This window comes from Stegodyphus dumicola, chromosome 2, assembly GCF_044657685.1.
Source record: "Stegodyphus dumicola isolate Sdum_Otavi_A_Nest chromosome 2, ASM4465768v1".
Lineage (NCBI taxonomy): Eukaryota > Metazoa > Arthropoda > Arachnida > Araneae > Eresidae > Stegodyphus > Stegodyphus dumicola.
This window is the reverse complement of record NC_140769.1, coordinates 174,729,496-174,757,046: the sequence shown is the minus strand read 5'-3', so window position 1 is coordinate 174,757,046 and position 27,551 is coordinate 174,729,496. Positions and strand designations below refer to the sequence as shown.

Here is a 27,551-nt window from a genome sequence, read left to right as displayed (position 1 = left end):
GGCTCAGAAAATTGCTGCATTTGCTACAAATTTTGGCGTATATAGGCCTTTGCGAATGCCATTTGGGCTTAAAAATGCTCCTTATTATTTTAGTAAAAGGATGAGCGAAATATTGTGCGGATGTGACAAATATGCGACCCCTTATTTAGATGATATTGCTATTTTTTCTGAAACGTGGGAGGAACATTTACAACATTTACATGAAATTTTATAAAGAATAAGAAAAGCCAATTTAACTACTAAACCCTCTAAGTGCAATTGCACAAGAAGTGCAATATCTCGGTCACATAGTAGGTCGAGGAAAACGTTCTCCAGCAGAACTAAAAATAGAAGTGATTCAAAATTTTCCTGTTCCCACAACTAAAACTGAGATTAGAGCTTTCTTAGGGTTAGCTGGATACTACAGACAATATATACCTATGTTTTCTGCTATAGCCGCACCTTTGACAGATTTGTTAAAAGGGAATAAAAAAAGGGTAAAATTGTTTGGAATGATGAATGTAATGAATCATTCAAATCCTTAAAAGAAAAGCTATCTAGTAGGCCTGTGCTACATGCACCCGATTTTTCTAAACCATTTATACTACAGACAGACGCATCAGATCAAGGATATGGTGTTGTTTTAGCCCAGAAGGATGATAAAGGGAAAGAACATCCCATATTGTATCTCAGTAAAAAATGTACAGATAGTGAGCGGAAGTATTCCCCCACTGAAAAAGAGTGTGCCGCAATTCTGTATGGAATAAAAAAATTGAAAGGGTATATAGATGGGCAGACTAAATTTTCCATTCAAACGGACCATAATCCCCTAGTATGGCTAAAAAATAATGCAGGTAGAAATGATCGATTATTACGCTGGGCCTTAGCCTTGCAATCTTATAATTTTACGATACATCATAAAAAGGGAAGTAACAACTTAAATGTAGACTGCTTAAGTAGAAACTCTGTACATGCCAGTTAAATAGACTAGTTATCATTTCTTTTAAATTATCTTGTTGTTTGATTATGTATATTGTATTTTTTTTTAAATTCATACTATATAGTAAATTGTTAACTTTATTAATAAAGACAAAATTTCTGTGTTGGTTTTTCATATATTGTATATGTATTGTTATATGTATTTTTTATGATGGCCTGGTAATGAGAGTGGAGAGCCTTTTTAACAGTGTGGTTTAAAATTAACTGGTAAAATGTTGAACAATCTATTGAAACCATAAACTGTGAACTGTGAAGGTTTACTTCTCCTGTGTCCGGAGAAACAAAACCTGGAGGCGGAAGTAGCGAACGCCTGCCTGAACTTGTATTTTATTCCGTAGGAACTTAAAAAAAAGTTTTGTTTCCTCTGTGTCCGAGGAAAACAAAATCTGGAGGCGGAAGGAATTAGTCTGTAAAGAACGTTCCTGAACTCTCGACTAGAAAGACCTATGATGCTCTTGACTAGAGAGAACGTCGTTAGCAAACTCCTCACACTACGAGTACTGTAATTCATTTTAACACCTATTTTAAAGAACTGTGAATGGCAACGACTTAACTGAGTAATACGCATGCGTAAAGAGATGAGCCTTCTGGTCAGACGCCTGTCAGAGAGAGTTTGGGAAGCTCCGCCAACGAGCTGATTTGTGGAGACTTAGTTCGTCCAGTGATGACGAGTGCCATCTTCGTTAACGTCTCTGATCGTGTCACCAGCTCGGATATCCACTATAGTTTTCTAAATGTATTAATTAAGTATTGTATCTGTGTTATGCTGTGTGAATAAAAGTGATGGATAACCACTACCAGTGTTGATACTGAAGCATCCACGACGTCACAATATGAAACGAGAGGGAAAAACTTGCAATAGATTTCGATTGCAATAGCAATGATCTTTTATAGATTACTTAGTAATAAAAGTTGAAAAGCAGTGATCTTTCATAGATATCTCTTTTATGGGTTATGTAAAGATGCTGAACGTCTCTGGAAGTCAGTTCTCTTAAGATTATAATTTCTGGCAAAGATCAAAATCGGGTAGAATCGCGACCGTCTTAGGCAGATTTATCTCTACGGGCATAAAATAAGTTATCCAAGTTAGTCCTAGAAAGGTCGCTATGTCCATAAGTTTTGACTAGAGCCATACGCTTCAAGTTTCTCAAATTTTCAAGAATCAGATAGAGTAATACAAAAGCGTTTTCAATACCTGGCAAAGATATTTCTCTAAATGCAAAATACTACCTTTCATGCCATTTCCTCCGAACTAAAGATCCATTTAATAAAACATTCATTATAAAGACACAAGAGAATTCATTATACTTCGATACGTATTATTAAAGCTTCAGCATTTTCACACGCAAACTACCCTGAGCTAATTGTAATTAGTAATTATTACCATCATAGGAGAGATACGAATATAATAAAGAAAGAATTTCTACCAAATACGTGACCATTAATCACAAAAATTGCATCTTTTGTTTTCCTTTGGAATTCCTGTTAAAATTAGCTAAACGTTTCTTCAGTATTGCCTAAGATTAACTATTGAAAAGGAATAAAGAACGAGTCAGGAAAAAGTACGTGTCAGTAAATTCATTCTCGAATATCCCACAGATTTTGCTCCTAAATGTATGAAATATTTTATATTAATTTCATTACGCTATAATAGGCGTTTCATTAATTTTATATGCTTATTTACGAGAACCGAACGGAATATTAGTTTACCATCTACCATTAGCTCTTCGAAGCGCGGGATTAAAGCTGTTTTTCAGGAAACATTTCTTACTTTGAAAAATGTTATAATTGGAAGTACGTGTGTCTAGAATCGGTATTTCGAGAAAAAAAAAATATAGTCAACTTTTCACGTATCCTGGGTATAATTATATACATAAATGCATCGCTAACAATAAAAGTCCACAGATATATAGAATAGCTTTATATTCTTAATTTTATGCTTCTGTAGATAATATACTTGTGTTTATGTTTGTTATGCATGCTATTAGAAATAGTTTATAACTAGGTAGTATTTTTTTCCTCCTGAGTTTTCATTATATAATATTATTGCTGTATTATTCAACCTGTGCATTTATAACGCATCGTGCTTAATAAATTGCCAGTTCCCAGAGGAGTTGTCATTTGATATGACAAAATATCTTAAATGTATTCTTTTAAAATAAAATTGCACTTAGCGAGTGCAATTAGTGACTTAGTGACACTTTGAGTGACTTTGATCAATATACATACTGCTTAGTAATTTAAAGATTATATTCTATTTTAAGCAAATATTTATTATTTATATCCGTATTTCATTTCTAGCAGATCTTTTTTATTGCTAGCTAATATAATTTACACCACGTCAAACTAATGTAATTTATAATTTTTAGATCAAAAGGCGTTAGCCCAGAAGGATTATTAATTTTTTGGGCATTTTGCGTTGGTTCATTATAAACGCCTTTTCACTTTTCAAATTGTTGCCACCAAATATTAGAGTCCTGCATTATATTTAAAAAATTAAATAATGAAGAAACTGCATGAATGTATATTTGTTTCTCGCACAGTGAAAAAACAACTCTACCTAGAGACATCCAATCTTGAATAACGTCGTTTTCCACTCGAATATGGGCATCTGGAACCCAAATTTGGAATTTGTTTTACTATCTATTTCATATTTTGCAAAGCATTTATGAGTTTCTGAATAAGAAACTCAAAGATTTCAAAGTGAGCGATGGCAAAACTGTATGGGGAAAACAATAAAACTTTTTATCTCCAGCTCGCGATACTCTGTATTGGAAATTAAAATGATATGCACTTTTTAAATTATTTTGCTATATTGCCGTTGAATTAGATTTTATGGTTTAAGTGCGAAGAACATAATATTTAATAAATAAAGATAACACACAAAACATTAAAAAAATGCCCGTTTGAGCATAGTATAAAATCTGAAAGCTTTCAGATTTTTTATGATATTTTGCAGTGTTATTTTAAGTAATAAACCAAGTTTCTGATGCCATATATTACTTAGCTCAGTCAGAACAGAGTTACTGAATACGAGCTGACGGACATCATGCTTATGTAAACATTGACTCTTGCCCATTAGATAGTTCCCAGTGTAGTTGGATTTCATTTTAAATAGCCAAATTTCTATTGACTGTTTCATAGGTGTATTAAATTTCTTGTCACATATCAAATGAAAACTTACAAGTATCCCAGAGCGGTTGTTATTTGATATGGCAGAAGTAACAAGAAGATATATCTGCTTTTCAAATCCTTTTTTTTAAAAAAAGTTCGAAATGAGTACTTACAAGATAGGTACGCATCACTTGCTGTTACACAACCAGTTTGATCCTCTCCACCATTAGGATAAAAATCAAAATGACCTAATGTTTCTTTGATTCCATAGCCTACAAGGAAAAGGAAGAAAAAGTTTATTTTCAAACTGAAATGCAATATATTCTAAATTTTTCCATAATTAAAGATTTAGTTCTAATGAATCCCGTAACAAATGCTCGTATTATGTTCTTTTTTCTTAAATTATAAAGCTCAAACATGTTTATTATAAGTAAAAAATTCATAATTAATTATGAAGAAAGAATAAATGTCCCCAATTTTGAGAGACAAAATATATGATCTCGTTTCTTAAGGGCGAGAAGTTACTGTTTACTACAGACGAATAGGAACTACATTTCTATCTTTGAAAACACGATGAACATCCACATTTGAGAATAATACTGAAGACTGGCCAAATTTTATTAATAGTATTGTAAAGTTCAAATATTAACGTTTAACGTTTAATATTATAAGTGATATGCCTTCTAATTTATGCCTAGAAACATTTAAATGCTATTTAAACTTACAAAAGCAACCTCATGTTGGCATAGATTTAAATAAAACTCTATCGATTTCGGGCCGATCAGACACAGGTTCCCACTTCTTCAGGAGAAAAAAATCTTTTCGGCTGAATTCTTTTCTCCGGAAAAAGAGGGATTGCCCTCGAAATCGACAGAAATTTCTTCATAAATCGTTGCCAAAGGTATGGTTGTTATTTTACCTAAGTTTTGCTTTGGCATGTTTGTCTTCCTATTAGGCAGATGTTTTAAAAAATTCAGATATATTCTGGCATTTCCAGAGCGTGTCTTTTTTCGAACGTATAATTATAACAGTTTGATAGAATGCCAATGGAAGTAAGTTTATTTTTGCTAAATTACTGAAAATTTTATTTTTTGATAACGATTCTTGCTGGAACTTTTATTTAATTTACCAATTTATACTAAAAATTAAAATTACATTTGTATATATATGTATTCATACTGTTCTGAATTTTGTACGTAGATAGATAATTTTAGTGAAAGTATATGTAAAATTGTACTATTTTTCTTTATAATGTAACATGAAAATCTAGAGAGACGATGCTCTGTCTGGAAATAAGAAAGCAAGGCAAATCGATTTAACACTGAGTAAATGGCTATCTCGCCAAATTAGCGAGATATCGCCAAGGTAGCAATGGTGACTAATTTTTTTCGCCAAAATTTGCAACCATCTTGTGACATTTTGGTACGGTCTCTGTATCACAGTAATAGGTATTGTAATTGAATAACTGTAATTGATTTCATATGCAACTGTATCGTACCTGGCCTGATATGCATTCCAGTAATTTCGAGAAGTACTAGACATTTCCCGGCTGCAGGATGATAACCATATATTACAGGAGAGATTAGATGAGTTGTCATTGTTAGTTGTTAATTTAGCGTGAGTTTGGAATACGGAAGTATCTCCGGGTTTTAGTAGCTCTTTTGGATTGCGTTGCGTTTAAAGTTCTTAGCAGTTTGAAAGGTAACTACTTATTGAATGTACTCTATTGATACTGAGAAGAATTTACAATTGGGTGCCCCTTATTTTTTGGCGATTCTTCTTTTACGCCAAGATCGGCGCCAGGAAGGCGCAATCTCAAGATGGCCGCTACACAAAACCAAAATAAGAAGTCAAAGAATTGCACGAACGCTGTGTCCATGTACACATCGATCTGTTTTCACTTTAAAAAAATCAAGAAGCTAAAACAAAGTTAAAACTATTTTTTCTGGTTACCATGATATAAAACTATCATGGTAACCAGCAATGAAATTTCATCGCGAAATTAAAAAAAAAAAAAAAAAAAAAAAAAAGTCGCTAATCGAAGGGGCATCTAATTCTACACTAGAACCGAACTATTTTTGTGGAACGTTCCAGACATCTGAAGTGTTGCTTTTGACAAAATAAATTTTATCAACTTATCATCGGACCTGTGTGCATTCAATCTATTACAAACCGTACGCACGCGACAATATGTGTGTTTGTGCTTGAACGAGTGCGCATTTATAAGAGAGGAAAATTTTGAAATTTTCTAAAATAAAACTAGTTAAATCCTGTATTTTAATGTTTATATATAAATAATGCATTGTTTGTCCAAATGCCTAATTTATTTAATTAAGATTTAAACATTAAAACTTGTTCATACTGTCTAAAATACATTTCGCATATTTAAAGTACCAAGTTGCTTTAGCTCTAAAATCGAAATTACAATTGTAAAGGAAAAGTTTAAATTTCCAAAAATCATTCTCCAGGGTTTCGTTTTTGTATTGAACTACATATATACGCATACCTTCAAAGCGATTTGGAGCATAGTTCGTGTGGATAACGTCAACAAATTCGGCATCCTCTCTACCTAATCGAACAAGTGGGTGAACGCCATTGAACAGAGGCCCTGCTGGATCAAGACCTGAGAAAAGGGGGAAAACATTCCTGCTTAAACTATTTATAATTAGGATAATTTCACTATGTAATGTAAAAAATTCTGAAAATAAAAGAACAGTTTAAATATATCTTCATTTTACGGTATTCATGCAATTTCACAAGAAAAAATATATTAAAAAATATATTTAAAATACATACAAAAATTAAATTCGATACATTACACAAAAATACATTCAGATAAGCAACGTAATAAGAAAATTTAAATTTACATATTAAACAAGGTTTTTGGACTTTTAGTTGGAATGTATACACGTAATTATTTTAAATTGCTAGCAAACAATTTATTTTAAATATCAGAGGAACCTGCCGAACCGCTAGTGGTTAGCGATGCTGACTGCCGTTCCGAAGGCCTTTGTCCGAATCCCGGATAACGCATGGATGTTGGTAAATATAAAAAGTCTGTGTGGCACGGGAGGACTCTAAATATGCGGCGAATTGAAGGTTATCTCAAGAGGTTAATTGTAGGAAAAAAGGTATGGGAGACTCTCGGTCCCGTGACTCCGGGATGTTCTCTCTCAAAATTGGGGGCGGAACTAAGTCGGACTATCACCAATATAGTACTCAAGGCTTTGCCAACGAAAAGAGCATTTGAATCTTTGTAACGATGATTGTCGTCGTCTTGTGCTGACTTTTGTCAGACAAGTGAGATTTGTAACAACAGCATATCAAAGGGAAAAGGTTTCGTTTAAAAAGCAAAGCGTTATGCACTATAAAATTATTTCTTATTAAGCCAGCGACTATTCGTTCTAAAAGTAAAGCAAATGGCTGAGAATTAAGGGTGAAGTTAGGTAATAACTTTATTAATAAATTCACAACTACTGGCATGTAATTCATCAATAACAAGAGACCGTGACTTTTGAAGGGCGCGAATTTCATAGCGAGGTTCGTATTTTAACAAAAATATTAATTACATATTACAAATATCTTGACAAATATATTACAAAAATGCTTCTTATTAATTTCTGCAAAATAAATCCAGGTTAAACACAAAAAAAAAAAAAACTAAATTTAGGTTTACTTTTGTTTACACTTTTTAAGGCATTTCACAATGTTATAATCTTATCAATAATCATAAATAAAATCCCTGTCAAACTTCTAAATTAATGAATAGTTGGCAAATATAAAAGGAAATGTTTTAGACACTGCACAATAATCATCAGTAAGGATTACAGTCTTAGACACTTAATTTATTCACTTAATTAATTTATTTAGTTAGTTATTTTGTAAGCAATGCAATTAAGATACAAAAGTTTTGCAGCCGATGAAAGTTTAAATTTTTTCTTCATCAAAAGGAGCATTTCTTTAAGGGAGTTTCGTGATTGATTTCGTATTTTATATTTTTTCATTAAAACGTCTGCAAATAATCTTTCAGTTTCTGCTGACAAAGGAGGGTTTAAGTTTGGGGTATGGCAAAGTATGAGGGCTACGTATGTATGAAAAGGGATGCTGTCATGAAGAATGTTTTTAGGAAAACTGACTAGTATTCATGTTCTCATGGAAAAGCCATGGAAATTATCCAAGGAGCCGATCCATTCGCCTGGGTTGAACTACTGTTATTCAGTGAAGTAGAGAGCGCAATTCAGGCTTATTGAATAGTTTTAAATTGGAAAACATTTCGTTTCCTACAGAAGTTTTCGTTTTACAACTTACATTCCAAAAAAACTGTAAATTCTTGATTTATTTTTAAGATTTACAATAGATATCATTTTCTGTCAAGATCTTCATAAATTTAGATCAAAGTTTAGAAAATTTAAACAACATTATATAGTAAAAATGACTGATATACACATTTGAGAATTCGGTAGTTCTAAACGTTTTAATGCGAGAATTTGTGATTTATGCGTTTGAACATTTGGTTGAAAATAACACATACATGTTGACCTTCGCCTTAAAGTGTCTTAAACTCTTTACCTAGATCTTCATTCTGATCTGAACTTTGTAGAGGTTTATTTTATTCTGATAATAGTTATTTTTATTTCTGAACAAACCTTTCCTTTACTTTCTTAGTTTTCCACCTACATTTTTTACCAGAATGAGTTTTCAGTATTGCGCTTTATGCAAATAAAGCAAAAACTAGTATTTAAGCTGATGTCTGAGGTACTTCAGTAGGAGACCGTGCTCTGCCTTTCTGTTTTGTTCTTCTATCACTTCCTTCTACTTCTTCTGCACACAAGATACCATTTCCTTCAACAATCAAGATGTCTAATTAAAACTGATTCGTCTTGTTAAATACCATCGTTCGCTCACTAAAGCTGAGACACGAATTCATTTATTATTGATATTTAAGATTCTCATGTGTTTTAATTGTCATCACATGGCAAGGAGACCTGACGATAAATATCATAGTCTACTAGCAATTCATATAGTAAAGTATCAGGTGCAGTGCCAGTTCAAAATGAATAGCATCAATCGCACTGTTTTATTATGATGACTGGCATGAAATATCGCTCTAACACATACAAGTCCAGTGCCTTATAAAACGGGGCGTATGAAATAATTACAGATTAGAAAATTCGAGATGTGTACGAACGAGATCAATCCCTTAGTATTTGCAGAAAATATGTAGATAACGAGCACTCGGAGCCAGATTCAATAACAGTTTTAAATATAGAGCCATATTTAGTCTTTGATTAGTTGCATATTATGCGATTCCTAATATTTTATTTCATTGTTCAATAATAATAAAAATTAAGATCTTGATTCTTTTTGTATCCTTTTACGCATGCCTGTAAACAGAGATGACGTTCATCTGACATGCTAAAAATTAGTCTTTTCACTATTCTGGTGTATAAAAACATCAAGCAATAAAATCCCTAATAATTTCTAAAGAACCCAGAACAGTTGTAAAATATTACAATCATTTCTTACAGAAAATACCTATTATATAAATTTAAATTATTATAAAAAAGTATATAGAACTCATTATAAAAAAGACTAACTATTTTGGTTTATAAATTAAATATGTTTTATTCCAGATTTTGGGAAAAAGTACTATTTCGCACGCAGTTTGCACTAAATTTCTGAAAGTAGATAAAGTAAAGTAAATTTTACTTTAAGAAGAGTTCCTAAATTAGGTGAATTATAGTAAAGTTTGATCTCTTTATGTACGAAAATGCTATTTAAACTAAAGTGAGAAATATTACTTAAATCTTGTGTATTAATGCTTTTTGGCAATATCAAACGAATTTTGCAGAAATTTTCAACACAAATTATATTCAAAACTAGCTGAATAACAATAAATCAGAAATACTTAACTCTAAATTAGCAATAAATTACAAATAGAATTAGATGAATAACAATAAAATTCGATCTCTTAATGAATGGAAATGGCTCTGTTTAAACTGAAGTGAGAAATATCACTTAACTTTCGTGCATTAACGCTTTATTTAACGAATTTTGTAAAATCTTTCTGCACAAAATTTATCCAAAATTAGATTGTTGATAAATTCAGGTTATTGTTGTTAATAAGTTTTGGTGGAATATGGCAACTGAATATACCTTACCGGTTATTCTTCCAATCAACTTTGTTTCATTGCGTAGAACCCATTCACCAGCATACCCTGAGACATGAGCCCCAAGACTGTGACCAACAACATGTATCAGCTTAGGATCAATTTTTGTTGCGTCCTGAAATTTTAATTAGACAAAGAATCAGAAAATTAGTGTTAGCTATATTTTATAATAATCTGAATAAGATTTCCTGAACATGTGTGTTCTTTGCTAATACTGTACACTGAGCAAAAAAAAGGGGGCAGTTCTATATCTTCTGTTCTACTGAGCCGATTGTCAAAATTCAAAATGCGTTTCTCTTGCCTCGAAAGCTCGATATGTTACATTTATATACAGCCATTATTCTAACATAGTTATTTTGATACAAAATCGGACTTTTTCTGAAATAGCATCTATAACCTAACGCTAAATGGCAACAGTCAACAAAAATTGAAACATCTAACATCTGAACCGTTAGTTAAAAAGAGATTCGACAGATTTTTGCATGGACATAACTTTTCCTCTTATCCAAGAGTAATTGCTTTATGTTACCTTTATTACTTTTGACATGTAATTCTTCCATGTAGTGTTTTTCTTATAATTATAATTCTTTCTTATTTGCTTGTTAAATGTAAAGTTTACATGGCCCTCTGGTTATAAACACCAATTCTTTTCCATATTTCAATTCTACGACTCAAATCTTGCCATATAAAATTTTGTAATTTTAGGTGAGAAATTTATGAAGAAATTTAAAAATTTATCTTGGTGCATTTTTTTTCAGTTTTCGTCAAGAACAATTTACTTGGCGAACTTCTTAATTTATGGCAGCCTATTTTTTTTCCTTTTTTTCATTGTACACGAGCGAAAAAATGGTCATCGTTCATACTTTCAAATAATTTTAATAAAGTTCGTAAAATACATTTGGCGTTATTATCGCTTATAACGAATATGCCAAACTTCAAAATGTAAATTCAAGTATATCCTAGGAAATTTTGATAAAAATATCTAACTTTTTGCAGGTATGCTTAGAAATATATCTAATTTATGAAGATGGGAAAATATTATAGGTTATAGTTCAAAACGTTTTTCGAAAAATTATTTAAAAATACAAGTTTTTAAAAATTAATCATATTAAATGGGGGAATTTTATTTGGAATGAACCTAAATTTTGAAATGTGAAAGGAAGAATAAAATAAGTTTAATAAAAAAAGAGATAAATAAATATCAAATTCAAATAACATGGAGTAGCTAAAATTTTGAGAGCTAATTTTTTAAAACTTACTCGTGCGACTTTACAAAACTTAGCAGTTTGTCATAATTTGAGTCACAAACTCGAAATATGGAAAAATGTCAGATTTTGTATCAAAATACCTATATCAGAACAATGCTATGTATAAATCTAATACATATCCTAAGTCGCTTTCGAGACATGAAAAACGCAAGCTGAGTTTCGTCAATTGGCTCAGTAGAACGGGAGAATTAGAAATGTCTTTTTTTTTTCCTGCAGTGTGCATTACACTAGAAATTCGTTTATTTGAAATAACGCGGCGGAGTCCTTTTAAATAGCAGTTTGTTTTCTTAGATAACTAAGGCAAATTATAAGGCAAAGATATGCAGTATTCTGTATGAATATTGATTGCATTGTTTGTCAATGCAATCGATATTCATACAAAGTGCTGCATATCTTCGCCTTATAATTGTTATGATTATATTATCTGCATTGTTTGTAATATGGAGAAAGATATCCTTTTTGACGTTCTATATCCTGCTTTGGCTGACGCAGAACATTCGGTACGTCATGATTTGTTACATTAGATTAATTTTTGTAAATAATAGAAATTGCTCGTAAAAGGAATATAATTTTTTCCTTAGAAATGTTTTAAAATAAAAATCAATTTATAAATAATATTGTATATAGCCTAATATTATTTTAAATGTTTACGGATAATTGAACTTTTTATTATTTAGCACTATTATATTTATAATACCCTATTTTTATACTGTTTAAAAACGTTCTTTCTCTACTCTTTTCTTAAATAGAGAAATATGTATAACAAAATTTTAATCTTTAAACTATTCCCTTTAATTTGATTGTTTCCTTTTAGATTCTAAAATAATATCAGGCTTAACGAAAAATGGTAAAAACAAACTAACGTTATTTTAAACAAATCAGAATAATATAGGAGCACATTTGTTACCAAAATATCCTAACTAATCATAACTTAACGCCTCTAGCCTTTTTCTTTCTGCTTACACACTTGAGTCTGTGCATATTATTTCAAAAAATATACCAAAATATATGTTTTGCTATTAATCTAGAGATAACTAAATAAGTTTATTTTCGTGTAGTAGAGAAATTGCTTTTTTTTCCTTATGAATAGGTCATAAGATTTAGTGAAACCAAAATCCATATATACGTACTTATTTGTAAATTCATATATGTCTGTATGAATCAATAAGTAATAACTACGCTGCTCTGGGTATATATATATATATATATTAAGCATCTGTGTAACATATCTATATGTTTTCTAAAAATTAATTAAATTTATGAAGACATAGTATTAACTACAAAAAAGTTTAAAGTAATAATACAAATAGAATCTTAGTTAAATAGATCTTAGTTAAAGTAATAATACAAAAAAGTTTAAAGTAATAATACAAATAGAATAGAAGAGGCAAATTTTGTCTGAACGTTAAAAATATTTGAAAAAGTTTCAAAAAGGCATTTGGAAAATATGAGACAAAACCCAGGAATGTGAACTACATAACTGATGAAAATATGAATTATCAATATGCGGATAAAAGATGATGAAACTGATTAGATACGTAAATGTATCGTCAGTGTTACAAAATCTTCGACTAATACTGTATTTTAAAATGGGTTTTAATTAATTTAATTTTTGTTTCTAAAGTTTAGGAATTTTGATATGAATAGTTTTAAAAGCGGTAGTTTAAAAGTGCTTTTTATTCAGAATTTTTACTCAAGTTTCCATCTCGGATCCTAAAAGAAGTGTAACAGGTACAGCATATTCAAATAAACATTTAAAATTTCTTTAAAACGTATAAAAATTGTACCATCAGTTGCTTGATAAAAAGTCCGACTTCAGCCCCAATCATTCGTGTATTGGCAACAGCCTTCTCGTAAGTAAATACGCCATACCTCCAGACAGACGGAGAAGATCCGTCTGACCAATCGACAACGAAGACATTGCATTTTTCTTTGTTTATCAGGGCATCTTTCATTCTCTACAAAACAAACAGTATAGATTAAGTAATATTTGCATCCATATTTGCATGTATATTTATTGTAAAGTAAAATAAAAAAAATAGTGAATGTTTACACTTTTTTTAGATCAAGGCAAAAAATAGTACAATTAATCATTTCAGTCTGAAGGCAAATCAAAACTTAACATTAAATATACTTTATTTTCATACGATATTATAAATAATGCATGTAGATTTCCTTATATTTTTTCTATTAAAAATTTTTCTGTTATTCTGCAAATATGTTATAATAAAAATGTTAATAATAGAATATTAGAGGCAATAATAGAAAATAATAATAAGAAGAAGAAGAAGAAAATAATAATAATATAATAGAAAAATATTAGAGGCAACCGGAACATAATCGAAAATAAGTGCATTTGGGCGTAAACTGCTTTTGGTAATAATAGCCATTATAAGCTTAATATTTTTGAGAAATACATATTTTACACAAGAAATTTGCTAAACACAGACATAATAATGCTATTATCCACACCTTAAACGCAGTAGCATAAGTTTCCCAGTTAGTTTTCCAGTTGAAGGAAAATAGAAATTCTCTTAATGTACGCTCATTATGCGCAGCTTGTCCTTAGTATATGTTCTTACTAATCTCTGACTAACTTATCACCGCGTGCGCATGTTCTTGAACCTGCAAAAATCTTCTGAATACTTAGGATAAACAAAATGAAACTTGTGATTTAGTAAAAATCAACGATACAAAAAAATTCAGTTTCCATGTAGGCATAGCTTTTAGTCTCAAGTTATGAAACTATTGAGTAATTTATTTGAAATTACAGAACAACTAACAAGTATTTACCAAGCACAGATCCATGACGTTTAAGCCTAGAGTATAATTTCTAACTTTTAACTCTAGCAGTTTCCTAACAGAGAAAATAATTTGTTTTACTTATCTAAATGATATGGCAAGTTTTGCCTTGCTTTAGTATATTGCTTCTGCAAAGTAATTGCGAGCACTAGAGTTGTCGAGCAGATTAATCTATTTAACTCGAGATTGAGAGATTCTATGAAGAGGCAAAAATCTCGTAATATTACACTCTCGGTTCTATCATATTCAGCTTGTTATGAAACTGAACGTCCCCGAGTAGCTGCCATATATTCAAGATGTTTTGCCTGATGACCTCCCATATATCACCAAAAGAAAGGAGCTGACTAGACAATTCCACACCACTTTTTGCTGTGATACCGGCCAAATTGTTACCTTTTATCCAGACATGTGTAGGAACCAAACGTAAAGGAACTTGTACTCACGGGTACTTAAGTTTATAGTTAAATTTAGCTTAAGTATTTAAGTTGTGGTTTTTATCCAAGTTAGAGAGGGAGACTTCTAGCTACCTTATTTCACTCGCGCTTTTCCGTCAGTTGCTGTCTGCCTTTAACCCTTTGCGACACTGTATGTCCGGCCTGGACCCACCTAAAATTTTCCTTTGAATGAAAAAGGATTTATAGGTTACTATAGGTTACTCTGAAACTTCTTTATGCATAGTAGTTGGCGGCTCATCACAAACCAGTGCATATATTTTAGCCATGTTTAGTTTTTTAAGACCCTCATTTTTCAAAGAAATCTTCCAGATTTTTTTAGGGTATAAAAGGAATTGTTTGAAAAGAAATTTCTATGTTATGTTTTGGCTGTATGCTAATCTCCTTATTCTATATTAGTTTTAAAGTTTTACCTTGAAATCTTGCCTAAAATCAAACTGCTAACCCTAGGTGTGCCCAGACCGGGCTCACTGAAAATCTAGGACAACTGAGAGTCTGTATTATTTGTTTCTCCGCATATCATCGGTCAGTTCATTGACAACAATGCTCGTTTCAGCATCCTTTTGAAGCTTTATTCAATCAGTGTGCCACTTTGGGCACACCTACAGAATTAAAACGATAAGCGCTATCTTCACAAAATTTTACTTGTGTACTCCTCTAGGCCTAATTAGACTGCCTACCTTTTTTTATCAAAACTCCGACTTTAAAAGGTAGCGTGCCGGAAAGGGTTAAGGCTAAAGATTTAGTCCTCTTGATATTGAAGACATAATGTAGTTTTCCCCGCATTCTGCGTTACATACGTAAAGATCTAAAAGGCCAATCTTTGGAACATATCCTCAAAGCATGATGATGAACATGATCTAGATTGAATAGCAAAGAAGATAATGAAGATAACTATAAATCACTGAGCTAAAGTCCAGGTTAGAACATGCTAATGTTATTAACATATGGTAATTTATTTGCAGCAATCTTTACTTTAGGAGAAGTTCGTTAGAACCTTAAGTTTCAGTATTTCAGAGTACTTCTTCCTCAAGTATAGTATATGTGGGAGGAAGGTGACCTTCTGGTTGAGCATCAGACCTAAAACTTCTTGTTTATCGCCTACTGGACTCATGAATGTGCAGTTCGAATTTAGGATGGAGATTTTGCTTTATACAAAAGTATATGTAGACGTTCTTCTGACTTGAAAAAGTGAAACCGAAATACACTCGTTTCTTGATAAAAGGGGGCATCTTAAAACATTAAAGTAATCCTTACTTGGAAAGTCTTTGACCTCCTAACATTCTGGATGGTAATTAGCAGGCTGTCACGCAAGCAACTAATTCTGAATGCAAATGAAGTTAACATTAAACTTATGAAAATTAAAGGGATAAATGTTAAAATGATGTACAGTTATGCACATGAACTGTATTAAATAAATAATTTGCCATAATAATTTAAAATATTTCAATTTGAAAATGATAATTTCAATAAAAATTTCTCATTTCTTTCTTCAATTTTTTTAATTTCATTAAATAATGAGATTATATATAGATGGATTTTAAATGTTGAGTTCCCCAAAACTCGATTAACACAGATCTCTACATGCAGAGGAGGTCAAAATCAAGACAAGAAGCAACCTTTCTCGAAATAGTTTCTTACAAAAATTAATAAATATTATGAAATTAGAAAAACGTGCACAGTTTTAAATAAAGAATATAGATCAAATACACATTAATTGTGAAAAACCATTGTTTACAAAGCAAAGGGAAAGTTCATCCTTTGCGAATTGATGGTCTTGATGCTTGATGCACTGATTGGTATTAGACAAATCACATTTCAAATAAATGAATTATTCCAGTTATAATGATAGATAAACAACCATATCTTAAAACATAAAACTGAAACAAATCTGTCGAGCACTGCTGTGAACTCAAACAACCCATCATATGCTTTATATATGTTTTCTTCGAAAATCATATTTTGAAATTTGAATACTTATTTTCCCCTGTAGAATCGGCGCACCGGTGAATTAATAATAAGACTGCTGAATATGGGTAATTCTATATAGGTAAAAATTCTTGCGAACGAGTTGGTTGCATGGACTTTTCGTGATTCTCCTTTCTCTGACATAAGTACGAGTCAGTTTCTCTTAAAAGGCTCTTCACAAAGGCATCGCTTTCCTTAGATAAACAGCCTTAGCGAATTTTGCCTCAATCCCAATAATCCCACAGAATCACCTCATTTTCCCCGTAGACTGTACACTTATTATAATGTCGTTGTAATAAACTTATACTATATAAATATTGGTGTTTGATATTCGGCACGGATCTGACACAATGCTACTCTCTCAATTTACAATTAATGCGTTGTTGTTGTTGTAAGGGGTGAAATTCCCGGTCCTTCGAGTCGAATGATTAATGCGTATCAAATTTGGTTTGGAAAGGGAAAGGGAGCGATCATTAGCATGCTGATGCTATTGCCTTCTCTAAAGTCTTGTAAATTTCGGAGCGTTTACTTCATGATCCCTTTAGTACTCCGTCAGGGATATTGACGGATTACGTTCCTCGATTATTAAATTAATAAACTAATTTCTATATCAAATATCTACTAACCAGAGGCCAATCTGCATTGCCACCCATGTAACCATGAATAATAAATACTGTTTTTGCAGAAGCATCGAAGCCGCTGTCAGCTACTTTCCAGGCATCAAAACTAGATGTCATAATTTTCTGAGGAGTATCAGTGTGTCCTGGACAAAAGAAACGAAACTCGGGTGCAATATTTTCTGCGGTGTCAGGCAAGTATACGGTATACGAAGGTCTTTCGCTGCTTGGCTCATTGTAAGGCGCTGTGTCACTGAAGCAGCCCAACTTTAAATCGCAAAACTCTCCTCGTGCCAACTCTTCCTGCAATTCTGTAAGACAGAGATGCATTGTATGAGATATCTAAACAAAATGAAGCCAGTAACTAAAAGTTAAGGCAAATTAAATCCATACATTTTATTGAAAGAGTTTACATTATATTAATAGTTTATTTTTAAATTCTTTTTATAAATATTTTTACAACATTTACATACTTTTTAATATATATATATATATATATATATATATATATATATATATAATTGTTAAAATATGCTCTTTACAAACCTAACTTTAAATTTCATTTTAGAACGAATTTAGCTAAATAAAAAAAATATAATTTAGCATTACAACGATATTAATCCCGAATGTGGGTAAATTGACAGCCGTGATCAAACGTTCCCATACTTTGAAATTACAATGAATTTTGTTCAAGAAGAAGTTTGTGAAAAGTCTTTATCACGAATAATTGAACCAGAATTTACAGTTAAAGATTGTTCGTCTTAGGATCACCGGCAACCAGTTTTAACTTAAGAATTCCAAGCTGGTTCAGATTGATCTGAACACAGTTAATGCGGTAAAGAATTTGTGAGAAAAGATGTCAAGATATTCATACCTTATACTAATAATCTCAACCTTGGAACGCACAGGAAGCATACAGCTCTTGAAGTAATTTTATGCGGCCTTCGAATACATTTCAATTACTGATTTGTTGCGATTACCGTGCATATGGTTTCAGAGACATAAACGTATTGATTTCATGTGCGTAGTTGCTATTGACATAAAAGTACGTATTGACTGAGTAGGTTAGGGATTTGCCTTTGCCATTGTCTGCTTATACGATAGTCTCATGATTAGAGTTAGGTGGAAGAAGTACCCATGTTGGTACAGTTAGTGAATTTAGTTTGCTATTTAGTTGGTAGTGCTTCAGCATTCTAAAATTTCTGGTTCTCCGATTAAGGTTAAAAGCAAGTTATTTAATGAGTAATTAAACATATGAGTCATAAATAAATGTTACTCTGAAATTTAATATTTAGCTGTAGATACATTTGAGTTAAAAAGTGTAATCAATAGATATTTTTTGCAGGAGCCAACTTTTAGATTTCAGATAGGAAATAAATATAAATTTGAACTTTTTTCTTTTATGTTATTATTAATGTTCATGTACGTTTTGAAAAATATTGGGTAAGTGAAACTTCAGATGTTTAGTTTTCTTGTTTTTTAAAAAAAATTAATTCTTTTGTTAAAAATCAAAATGTATGTTTTTTTTTTTTTTTTTTTTTTTTTTTTTTTGTTAATATTTTGTTTAGCTGCTTTTAGATTGCACATTTGTCCCGTATGCAATTTAGGTCTGAGACCGCTGCCTTATACTATGAAAGCCACTAATGCTACGTATCTCTGATGAATTCGCATTATCGGTTATAGTGAGGATATGAAAGCAATATGGTAATTCTTTAAAATGGGACGAAATTTGGTGATCAAGTATATCACGTTTTGCATTGTGTTCATGACTGGTGAGACTAAACGAGACTCTCTGACCGACTGCGAGAAAACATAAAACCACTATGTCAAGCTCCCTTATTAAAATGCTTACTGCATTACATAGTTGATAGTTCTTTAATCATGTTGAAAACATTTTACTTAGGTACTATGAATGTCACAAAATGCTCCGTTCATTAATAATGGGCTGGCTTATAAATACTATTTTACTACGTTATATTTCAGACGAATAACCGCTACTTCAGCTCTCTCTTACTGCAAAAAAAAATGGCTCGAAGAAAGCTGTTGTGCATTATGTACTATTGACTGAGTTCCATTCTCTTCTAATTTAGTTTAACCTAAACATTATGAACTGAATCTTCATGAATCAGAGATTAGTATGAAAGATGCAGTTACGGATAATATTTCATTGCTATTTTTTCGACAATGCTTTGGCATCTGATAGAATCGCCACCCAGCCTGTGCAAAGTATCATTCGTGTTAAAAGAGAAAGAGCAGTTTTCAAGGAAATAATCTTATCCTCGTTTAGTCATTAAATATAATGTTTTTTTAGAAAACTGAGTTTTAAACTTAAATAATATTCTAACTTAATTTGACACGATTTTTAAATAAACGACTTACTCTAAGATAATGTCTCATAAGAATTGCTCTTTATATAAAATAATGTTTTGAAAATTTATTCTAAGAGTATAAAATTCAAACATAAGTATGAATACAGAGTTGAAATCTAAGAAAGATAAAGCGCAGAGTCCAAAACTGAAAGGTAGCATTTAAACATCTACTGAAAATTTAGAGTATTTTTTTAATTATTTATTGATGTTGATGGATTTTGATGAACACTGAAGAATCCAACTAAATCTAATTTAATATTTGAAGAAGAATTTTTGTAGAGAAAAAACTGGAATTACCATGGAGAGATGAAAAATAGTTACTAATGTTTTCTTCTCCTCTGAGAGATGATGCTTTTTATTTAGTGCAAAATGTAAAACCTAATTTGTAAAATATATTTATTTTCACCATTGACATTGAACATTCCATATTGTTCAAGAACAGGAGTTGATCATACGGAGTTCAAAGCTATAACCGCTGAAGCGATTAAATTGTTTGCCAGGAACTTTATGTAACATGTTAACTATGAAATTCCACTATTTTTCTTAAACTCAGTCACCTCTGAGACACGTAAAATTTTAAACCAGTTAATTATCTATTTATTAATCTTTATATTTAAAACATAATTCAAGGTCATTTTTATTTCCCTATCACTGAAATTTTAAGATATTCTTTAAATCGGAAATAATGGTTATATCAAGAAAAGAAACCAAAATCTCCATGACTAATGTATCTTTCGGAATACAGCTAAAAGAATTTTTCTTCCTATAATATTTGAAGGGTTGAGCATTTTATAATATTTGAGAAGATGTTGCGTTGTAACCTGCATGTGTAACAAGCCGCAAAATCATGGTTACAATTTTTTGAACTGTCACTGAGCGAAGGTCTTATACATATTTTGCCTGGTGTCCGCGGAATACATCGCGGCAAAAATATCGTTCTTGTATTTTAAAATTTTTGATGGATTTGAACGTATTTTTCGTCTGGTACAGTAATTTTAGGAATGAAGACTTAGAAAACGGAATTCAAACTGAAGTTTCATTTTGTTATTTCATTTTTTAATTCCAGATAAATAACATTAAGAATTTTTCCCACCACTACAAAGTCGGAAGCGTTGGAATGAATTATGAAGACACCTAACTGGCGGTCACCGTTACCTCCTATTGATTGGGATACAGAATTTACGTCTATGTCTTCTCCGAGATCGAATCCAGGCTCTTTGGTACCGCAGTAGGTTTCCCCAACCGATATCGTCCATTCCTATATCGTTTGAACGGCATATTAAGGATGCTAACTACAATGTAAATAATTTAGTGAGAAAAATACTGTAATAACTGGAAAAAGATATCTGAGTCATTAAGAAGACGACATTTTGTATAGCATTTGATGCTTTCTCTGTGCAGTTATAATACTACTATCAGAGGGAGTACAGTGATCGGTAAATTTAACTGATGTTATTCAAATGATTATGCATATTCTTAAAGACATTTTAAACTAAGGAAGAATACTCGTATTCAAACAGGAAAATTAGAATATTTTAAGTGTATTTACCTTCTGGTAGATCTTCTCTTGCCGTAATTGTTTCCAATTTTGCAAAGGGGAACCTGTGAGGGACGGGGTTTACTACTTTTCCACTGACAGCAATTATTGCTATCAGGAGAATAATCAAAGTTACTGTAGCCATCTTTCAACAACTTCAACGTTCTGTGTGTTACAATATTTTAAAACTGGCATTTTATAAGTCTCCAGTGGAATCCTACCACCTGTTAATATGACATTTAAATGAAAGCCAGTGTCATGTCGTTCTTTGGAAAAAGAAGTACTATTTTAAAAACTCCTCTAAAATAGCAAAAGCATAGCATTAAGCAATACCATCTGTCTACAGGCATATCAAGAAGAGACAGCCATTATTTGATCCAAACGAATAAGAAATTAGAAGTCTTTAAAGAATGACTTTCGTAGTTATTCAGTTATTCGTGATTGTACTGAAAATTCCTTTCCCTCGGAAAAGGCAAGTTATGTCTCCCTCTCCAACTACATTATTTTAAACCTATTGAAACAGATTCCATTATTCAAAAGAAAGCAAATGTTTTGAAAATGTCAGACATGTTTTAGAAATATATACGTATCTTAATTTAAACTTAATTTTGAAAAATATTTTAACCTAAAATTATATTAAATTGTTGATATTAATTGAAACTTAGTATATATCCGTATACGCAAGCATTTTTTACATATTTTTAAACAAGTTTCAAGTGATTTGTAATTATATATTCATATATATATATATATATATATATATATACACCGTATTCACAAAAGCCCGTACCTGACCTTTATTTTGGAATCATTGGTCGTTGACATAGCCGTATGTGTCCTTTATTAAAATCACTTCTGTTCCAAAAGTATTTGAATTTATTAAGCGACTGAGTTCAGAAGACGTCTATCTGTGTGTTACAAACCTTTATATAAGTTCTAAACTGTTCAAATAAAATTAACAAATTCATAAATTAACACAAAATTAATAATGAAATCTTAGTGTTAAAATTATACTATTTGAGCAAATTTAAATTTATGATTAAATTGTTTATAAAAATACTTTTTATAATCACGTTCTTCGTGAATTTTATGTCGTATAAACAACTATTCTATCCGTGTTTGTTTCACATTGCTCCGTAAAACTGAAGCCTTTTTTTGAACAGCAGCTTTCAGCTCAAGAACATTTCTTAGAATTGGCAGTGCTTTTCTAGATTCGATTGAGGATGACATATCTCTTTTTCTCTGCATTACTTTCACTGTCAGTTTCTTCAGTTCTTTTAATACGTTGATTGTCAGTTTGTATACACGTTGTCTCAATATTGTGGTGCACTGACACTACTTTGACATTTAAAGATGAATCTTAATAACTTCTTTTAGTGATGTTTGAAACATTAGCTATAGTTTGTAATTCCTCTGAGGCTTCTTCTGCCTAAAATCCACATTTTAGAAAATAGTTTTCAATTAATTTTAAGAGATTAACACCATGCATTGACTAAAATATGCATAGCTTCTAACAGAGTTATCGAGGTTTTTCCAGAGAGTTTGCATTTTCACAAAATGCAATTCTGTTCATCATTTGCTAAACATCTTCCTGTAATGACATTTGAAAACTTTTATAATACCCTAAAATTAAAGGTAGAATGATAGTAATTGTATTTTCAGAAAGATATTAATACAGGGGATACTAATATTTTCCTGGAAGAGATCAGAGGTGTGCCTGCTGCACAATTAGTCAGTTAATAATTTTTTCACTTTTTAGTTAGCTGTCTGATTTCAAATGAAAATCAGTAAAGGTGATTTTTGTTGTTACAGGTATGGTAAGTTAAAAGTATATTTTTCCTTTCAAATCTCGAATTTTTCTGCTTTTGTCAATAAACAGTGCTGTATCCTTAATTCTTGTGTTAGTACCGCACGTTAATAACACAATAATTTATTCTTTCAGCTTCTTAAACCAACTTCTGTTCCACTTTTAAATATTAATATATGCTCTATAACGCAGTTTAGTTTCGTCTACATTATAAATTTTGTGTGGCTTGTATTCATTTAGCAGCCCAATTTAAATGTCTTGATTCAGTTATCAGTTGCATGACAATCCGCTTTTTACTTCTTACCACACAATTTCTGATGAAAAATGTTAGATTTCGCTATTTCCAGTTTGTGAGTCTTATTTCAGTTAACATAAGGTTTTTTCCTACATTTAGAAAGCAGTAAAAGAGAACCTTTTTTTATTTTGCTTTTTAGCTTGAAACCATTCTAGAAAAGCAATTTCAACGTCGGTTAAGTTTCCATCATTTTTCCTCCTTCATAAGACACTTGTTCTATGAAAAATGAAAAAAAAAAAAAAAAAAAAAAAAAGGATCTTCCCCTGATTTATTCAAATTTCAAAATTTACTTTTCGAGCAATCAAAGAAATTACCCTTGGTCTGTTTAGTCGAACTGTACCACCAGTTTGTAACCATGACTAAATGCTTCCCTTGTTTTTACTTTAGTCTATACCTAGAGCTTCCTTTCCATTCAAAGACTCTTAATGCACAGCAATTTTTAGATACATTTCATAAATATTTTTATAACATTCTGTGAATATAACGTGTCTGCCTCAAAGGGAAGATTTAAATTCAGAAACCTTTAAAGCTGAGGTAAAGAAGCATCATTTTCTCTTTCTATCAACTGGTATTCCTGATGAAACCTTTCGTCCTTTAGAGAGTTGTTTTTGTTAACGTTAGGGTAAGGGAATTCCAACCCTCTGAAGTCCAGTGCGAACACAAATTTCTAAAACAGTGTCTGACAGGTATAGAGAGAGGTAGCTAGAAAACATTTTGGTCAAACCAATTTTATTGAAATACTACATACCTGAACCATAATGTCAAGAATTCGTTAAATGAATAAATTAAGAAAAACTCTGATAGGTTGAAATTGGATATTTTGGAGCTTAAGAATCAGTCTTTGGCCCATCTGATTTTAATAAGCTGGAGATATTAGATTATATGGCATTTTCTCACTCCTTCCAGCATGCCTTCATGGTATAACGGTAGCATACACGGCGCATATTCGAGAGGTCCAGGCAAAGAACGTCATGTAAAGAAGGAAAGGTTCCATAGACGTAATGTAAACCAGTTTGCTATTACGGCGCTGAAAAGCGGAATGAAAATTCGCAAAGGCATTTGGCGACGGAACCTGGAGGCGAGAATTTCCCGCCTCGGCGATGTGTACAGAAAATTGAAGAACACTTGTTAAAAAGAAAGGTTCTTTGACAAAACGTTTCTTTTTTGACTTTTCGCAGTAATTTAAACTCGGATTTTCAGACTTTTTTTGCTCATAATGACTAATTAATTAATTTACTTGTGAAAGAAAATATTTTCATTTAAAGTTTAAAGAAATTTTAAACGATATTCGTTGTATGGATTCTTGATAAACGTGACCTCCGAATTTCGACGCCGGGTTTGACGACAGACAGTTCGCGTATGCTCAGCTGTTTCCCTCTATGTTGGGACTGCGATACTCCTGTTGTGCAGAAGTTTTCCTTCTTAAAGATACATATTCTTTGGTCCAGGTTCGAGTCCCAGCGAGGCACCACACATTTTTGACATCTTCTGCTTCAAAATAACCTAAAGGCTCTACAGTGGCGTCTGAACTATAAGTTGGTGGACGATAATTCCTCATCAACATCATTTGGCAAATGAGTTCCCTAATACATAATCTGGACAGAATCTGGAGGCTAATGCAGGGCGGGGCCCAGATGAATTCTTCTTCCGACTGTTGACATATATCTTTCCGGATGATGGTAATATTAGTTCCAGTATCTTCCAGTTCATTGCAGAAATCTAAAGTGCTTTAAGAAATGGAGCTTTTCAATACCTTACAAGTCTTATTTTCCATGCCTTATTCTAAAGTTACTTAGTAAATGACCCTTACCACCTCATTTGCAGCAGTGTAAGGTTGGTTTCGTGTCACTCAACTTCATAATTTGACAGCTTTAGAGAGAGTCGAGAAGGCATGGATAAAAATTTAAAACCTTCAAAATTGCTTCCTGTTATAGCATGAATTTCTTTAAGCTGCCAAGCTAAGATGCATGTGCACATTTTTTGTCAGCTAATTTACCTTTTTCACTGCCTCTAAGATTGGAAAGTGTTTTCGATAAATATGAAATACGAAGCCGTGAGATGCACCGACACATATCTCATAAATTTCGTAAATGCGAATCTAAGTGCAAATTCAGTCTGCAACAGCAATCACTATTCGGGAAAGAAACGAGTCCTCGGCAAGAGGCGAGTCCTAAATTAATTAAGAGACATATTTGGAGACTAATGAAAATAATGTTCACTATTATCAATGCTCCTTAATTCATAAATTAAGCATAAATTTAATTTATTTAAGGACTATCATACTAAATGTCATAATATTTTGCTTTCGTTTCTATGGTCCGCAGAAAAATCGGGACATTATTTTTATGAAGATTCAGTTTAAAAAATGGCGAGTAACAAAACCTCTTATGGAATATGGATTATACTTTTTTTTTTAATTTTAGCTACTAAACGAAATTCCTTCTGAATTTAGTGTATCTAGCGACATTTGAAAGTCAAAGCGGGCATCCATGGATACGCTGTTGTTATCAATAATAGCGCGAACTGGAATTCTGTTTCCTTTTGAATTACAAACATATACTATTGTAGTCGTTGATAACCCAGTTTTTCTCCGTGTCAATTGGTAACTTGATGAATTTTTAGCAGAACCATCTGCATTCTGGTTTACAATAATTAAAAATTGACGGTATAACACTTTCAGCTTCTTGATATTGATTTGCGTTTGCCGGTTTGTTTTTGCTTTTCGTGAAGTTCCTTTTCAGTGATATGGTGAAGCTTTCTTTACAAGAAGGTGAGTTGTTTGTACTTTTCATATAATTTTTCAATGTGAACAAAATATGTGCATCAGTGAGATGTTAATAGTGTTTTAATGGTTTCTCATAATCAGGTGCATAGCCTGAATTTGCATAAAGGCATGCTGCTGAACACCAAATGTTTCAAAAATTATATTAACAAATGAAAATTAGAATTACATGTATTGAAAAGTTGAATATTGTTTCTACGTATTAATATGTTGTTTTTAAGATCCGATTTAAGGTATTTAATTCAATTACTGGTCAGCCAAATATAAAATTATATATGTAGTGCTCCGTGAAGCTCTAAGGATTGACGACCGCTGGAATATATTGTAACAAACTACACGATTCTGACATTCTGAGCATTGTGAAATTAAAACCGTGGATGAGGAAAGGAATAATTTGGAATGTCAAGCTCGTTGTTTTTTATGCCTTTGTTGTGTAGCAAATTCCGATTATTATTTAAATTATGACTTATTAAAAATTAATTTATTAATATTCTAAATTAATGCTACACAACGTGTATTTATTTAATCTCTGTGCTAATCTGTTTAATTTTAATTAGGGTTTTTGGTACAAAAGAATTTGTACGCGCATTTTCACTCGTTACTCAATATGAGCTTGAGCACACAATGGAATTAGGGGCCAACCAGCGGCCGAGCGGTAAAGTCGCTGAACACTGGTAGTTCGGTCGGAGGTTCGAATCCCGCGAACGGGCTGGCTGAATGGGCGTTTTCGTGGTTTTCCCCATGTGTAACGTATATACGAGCCAGTTTCCCTTAGAAAGTCCTCCACGAAGGCATTCCTCCCTTTAGGCAGATAGCCCTTGAGGCTTTGCCATAATCACATACATACACATACAATGGAATTAGGTGTTTTTCTACTTAATAATCTTGATTTTGCATTACTTAACTTAAGTTTACCCATTCTTAAATTATACCACTAGAAGCAGAAAGATTAGCTCTTCAATTTAAGATCACTCTCAAAAATCTAGCCCTAACAGATTTTAAGATACAGTTAATTATTTAACTGAAACTTTCATTTTGCATTGTGTTGAAAGTGAAAGGGAGGAACTGGAAAAAACGCAACTTTTAACAAATTTTCAACTCTCTTGCCTACTCTGATAAGGGATTTTCCGGTGGGCCATTTTGTCCTTCGCAGCTGTTTCAATTTGGCGATCGTTCGGCAAATGGTTATTTTTTTTTTTTTTTTTTTTTTTTTGAGAGAAAGAAATTTTTTAAAAAGGAGAATTTTTTACAGATCATAAGGCGGTGGTTGAGAAACTGGTTTTTTTCCCAATTTCTGGCGTTTTGGCTAACAGCCAATGTGGCAGTCTCGTCATATCAAATAGAAGTTGCAAGTGTTAATCTGGTCACTTGGGCTTTTCGCATTCTGGTGTC

General features: G+C 31.8%; 1 protein-coding gene across 1 annotated transcript in view; it reads right to left on the bottom strand.

The window, feature by feature from the left end:
- Positions 1–21,453, bottom strand: part of LOC118181535 (pancreatic triacylglycerol lipase-like) — a 31,091-nt gene extending 9,638 nt beyond the window's left edge. The window contains exons 1-6 of the mRNA XM_035350704.2: positions 21,288–21,453; positions 17,379–17,680; positions 13,318–13,488; positions 10,254–10,377; positions 6,599–6,715; positions 4,266–4,364 (exon numbers count right to left, since the gene is read on the bottom strand). Coding sequence (XP_035206595.1) covers positions 4,266–4,364; positions 6,599–6,715; positions 10,254–10,377; positions 13,318–13,488; positions 17,379–17,680; positions 21,288–21,420 — 946 coding nt within the window. The 5' untranslated portion in view covers positions 21,421–21,453. The remainder of the gene's footprint in view (positions 1–4,265; positions 4,365–6,598; positions 6,716–10,253; positions 10,378–13,317; positions 13,489–17,378; positions 17,681–21,287) is intronic.
- Between the last annotated feature and the right edge of the window lie 6,098 nt (positions 21,454–27,551).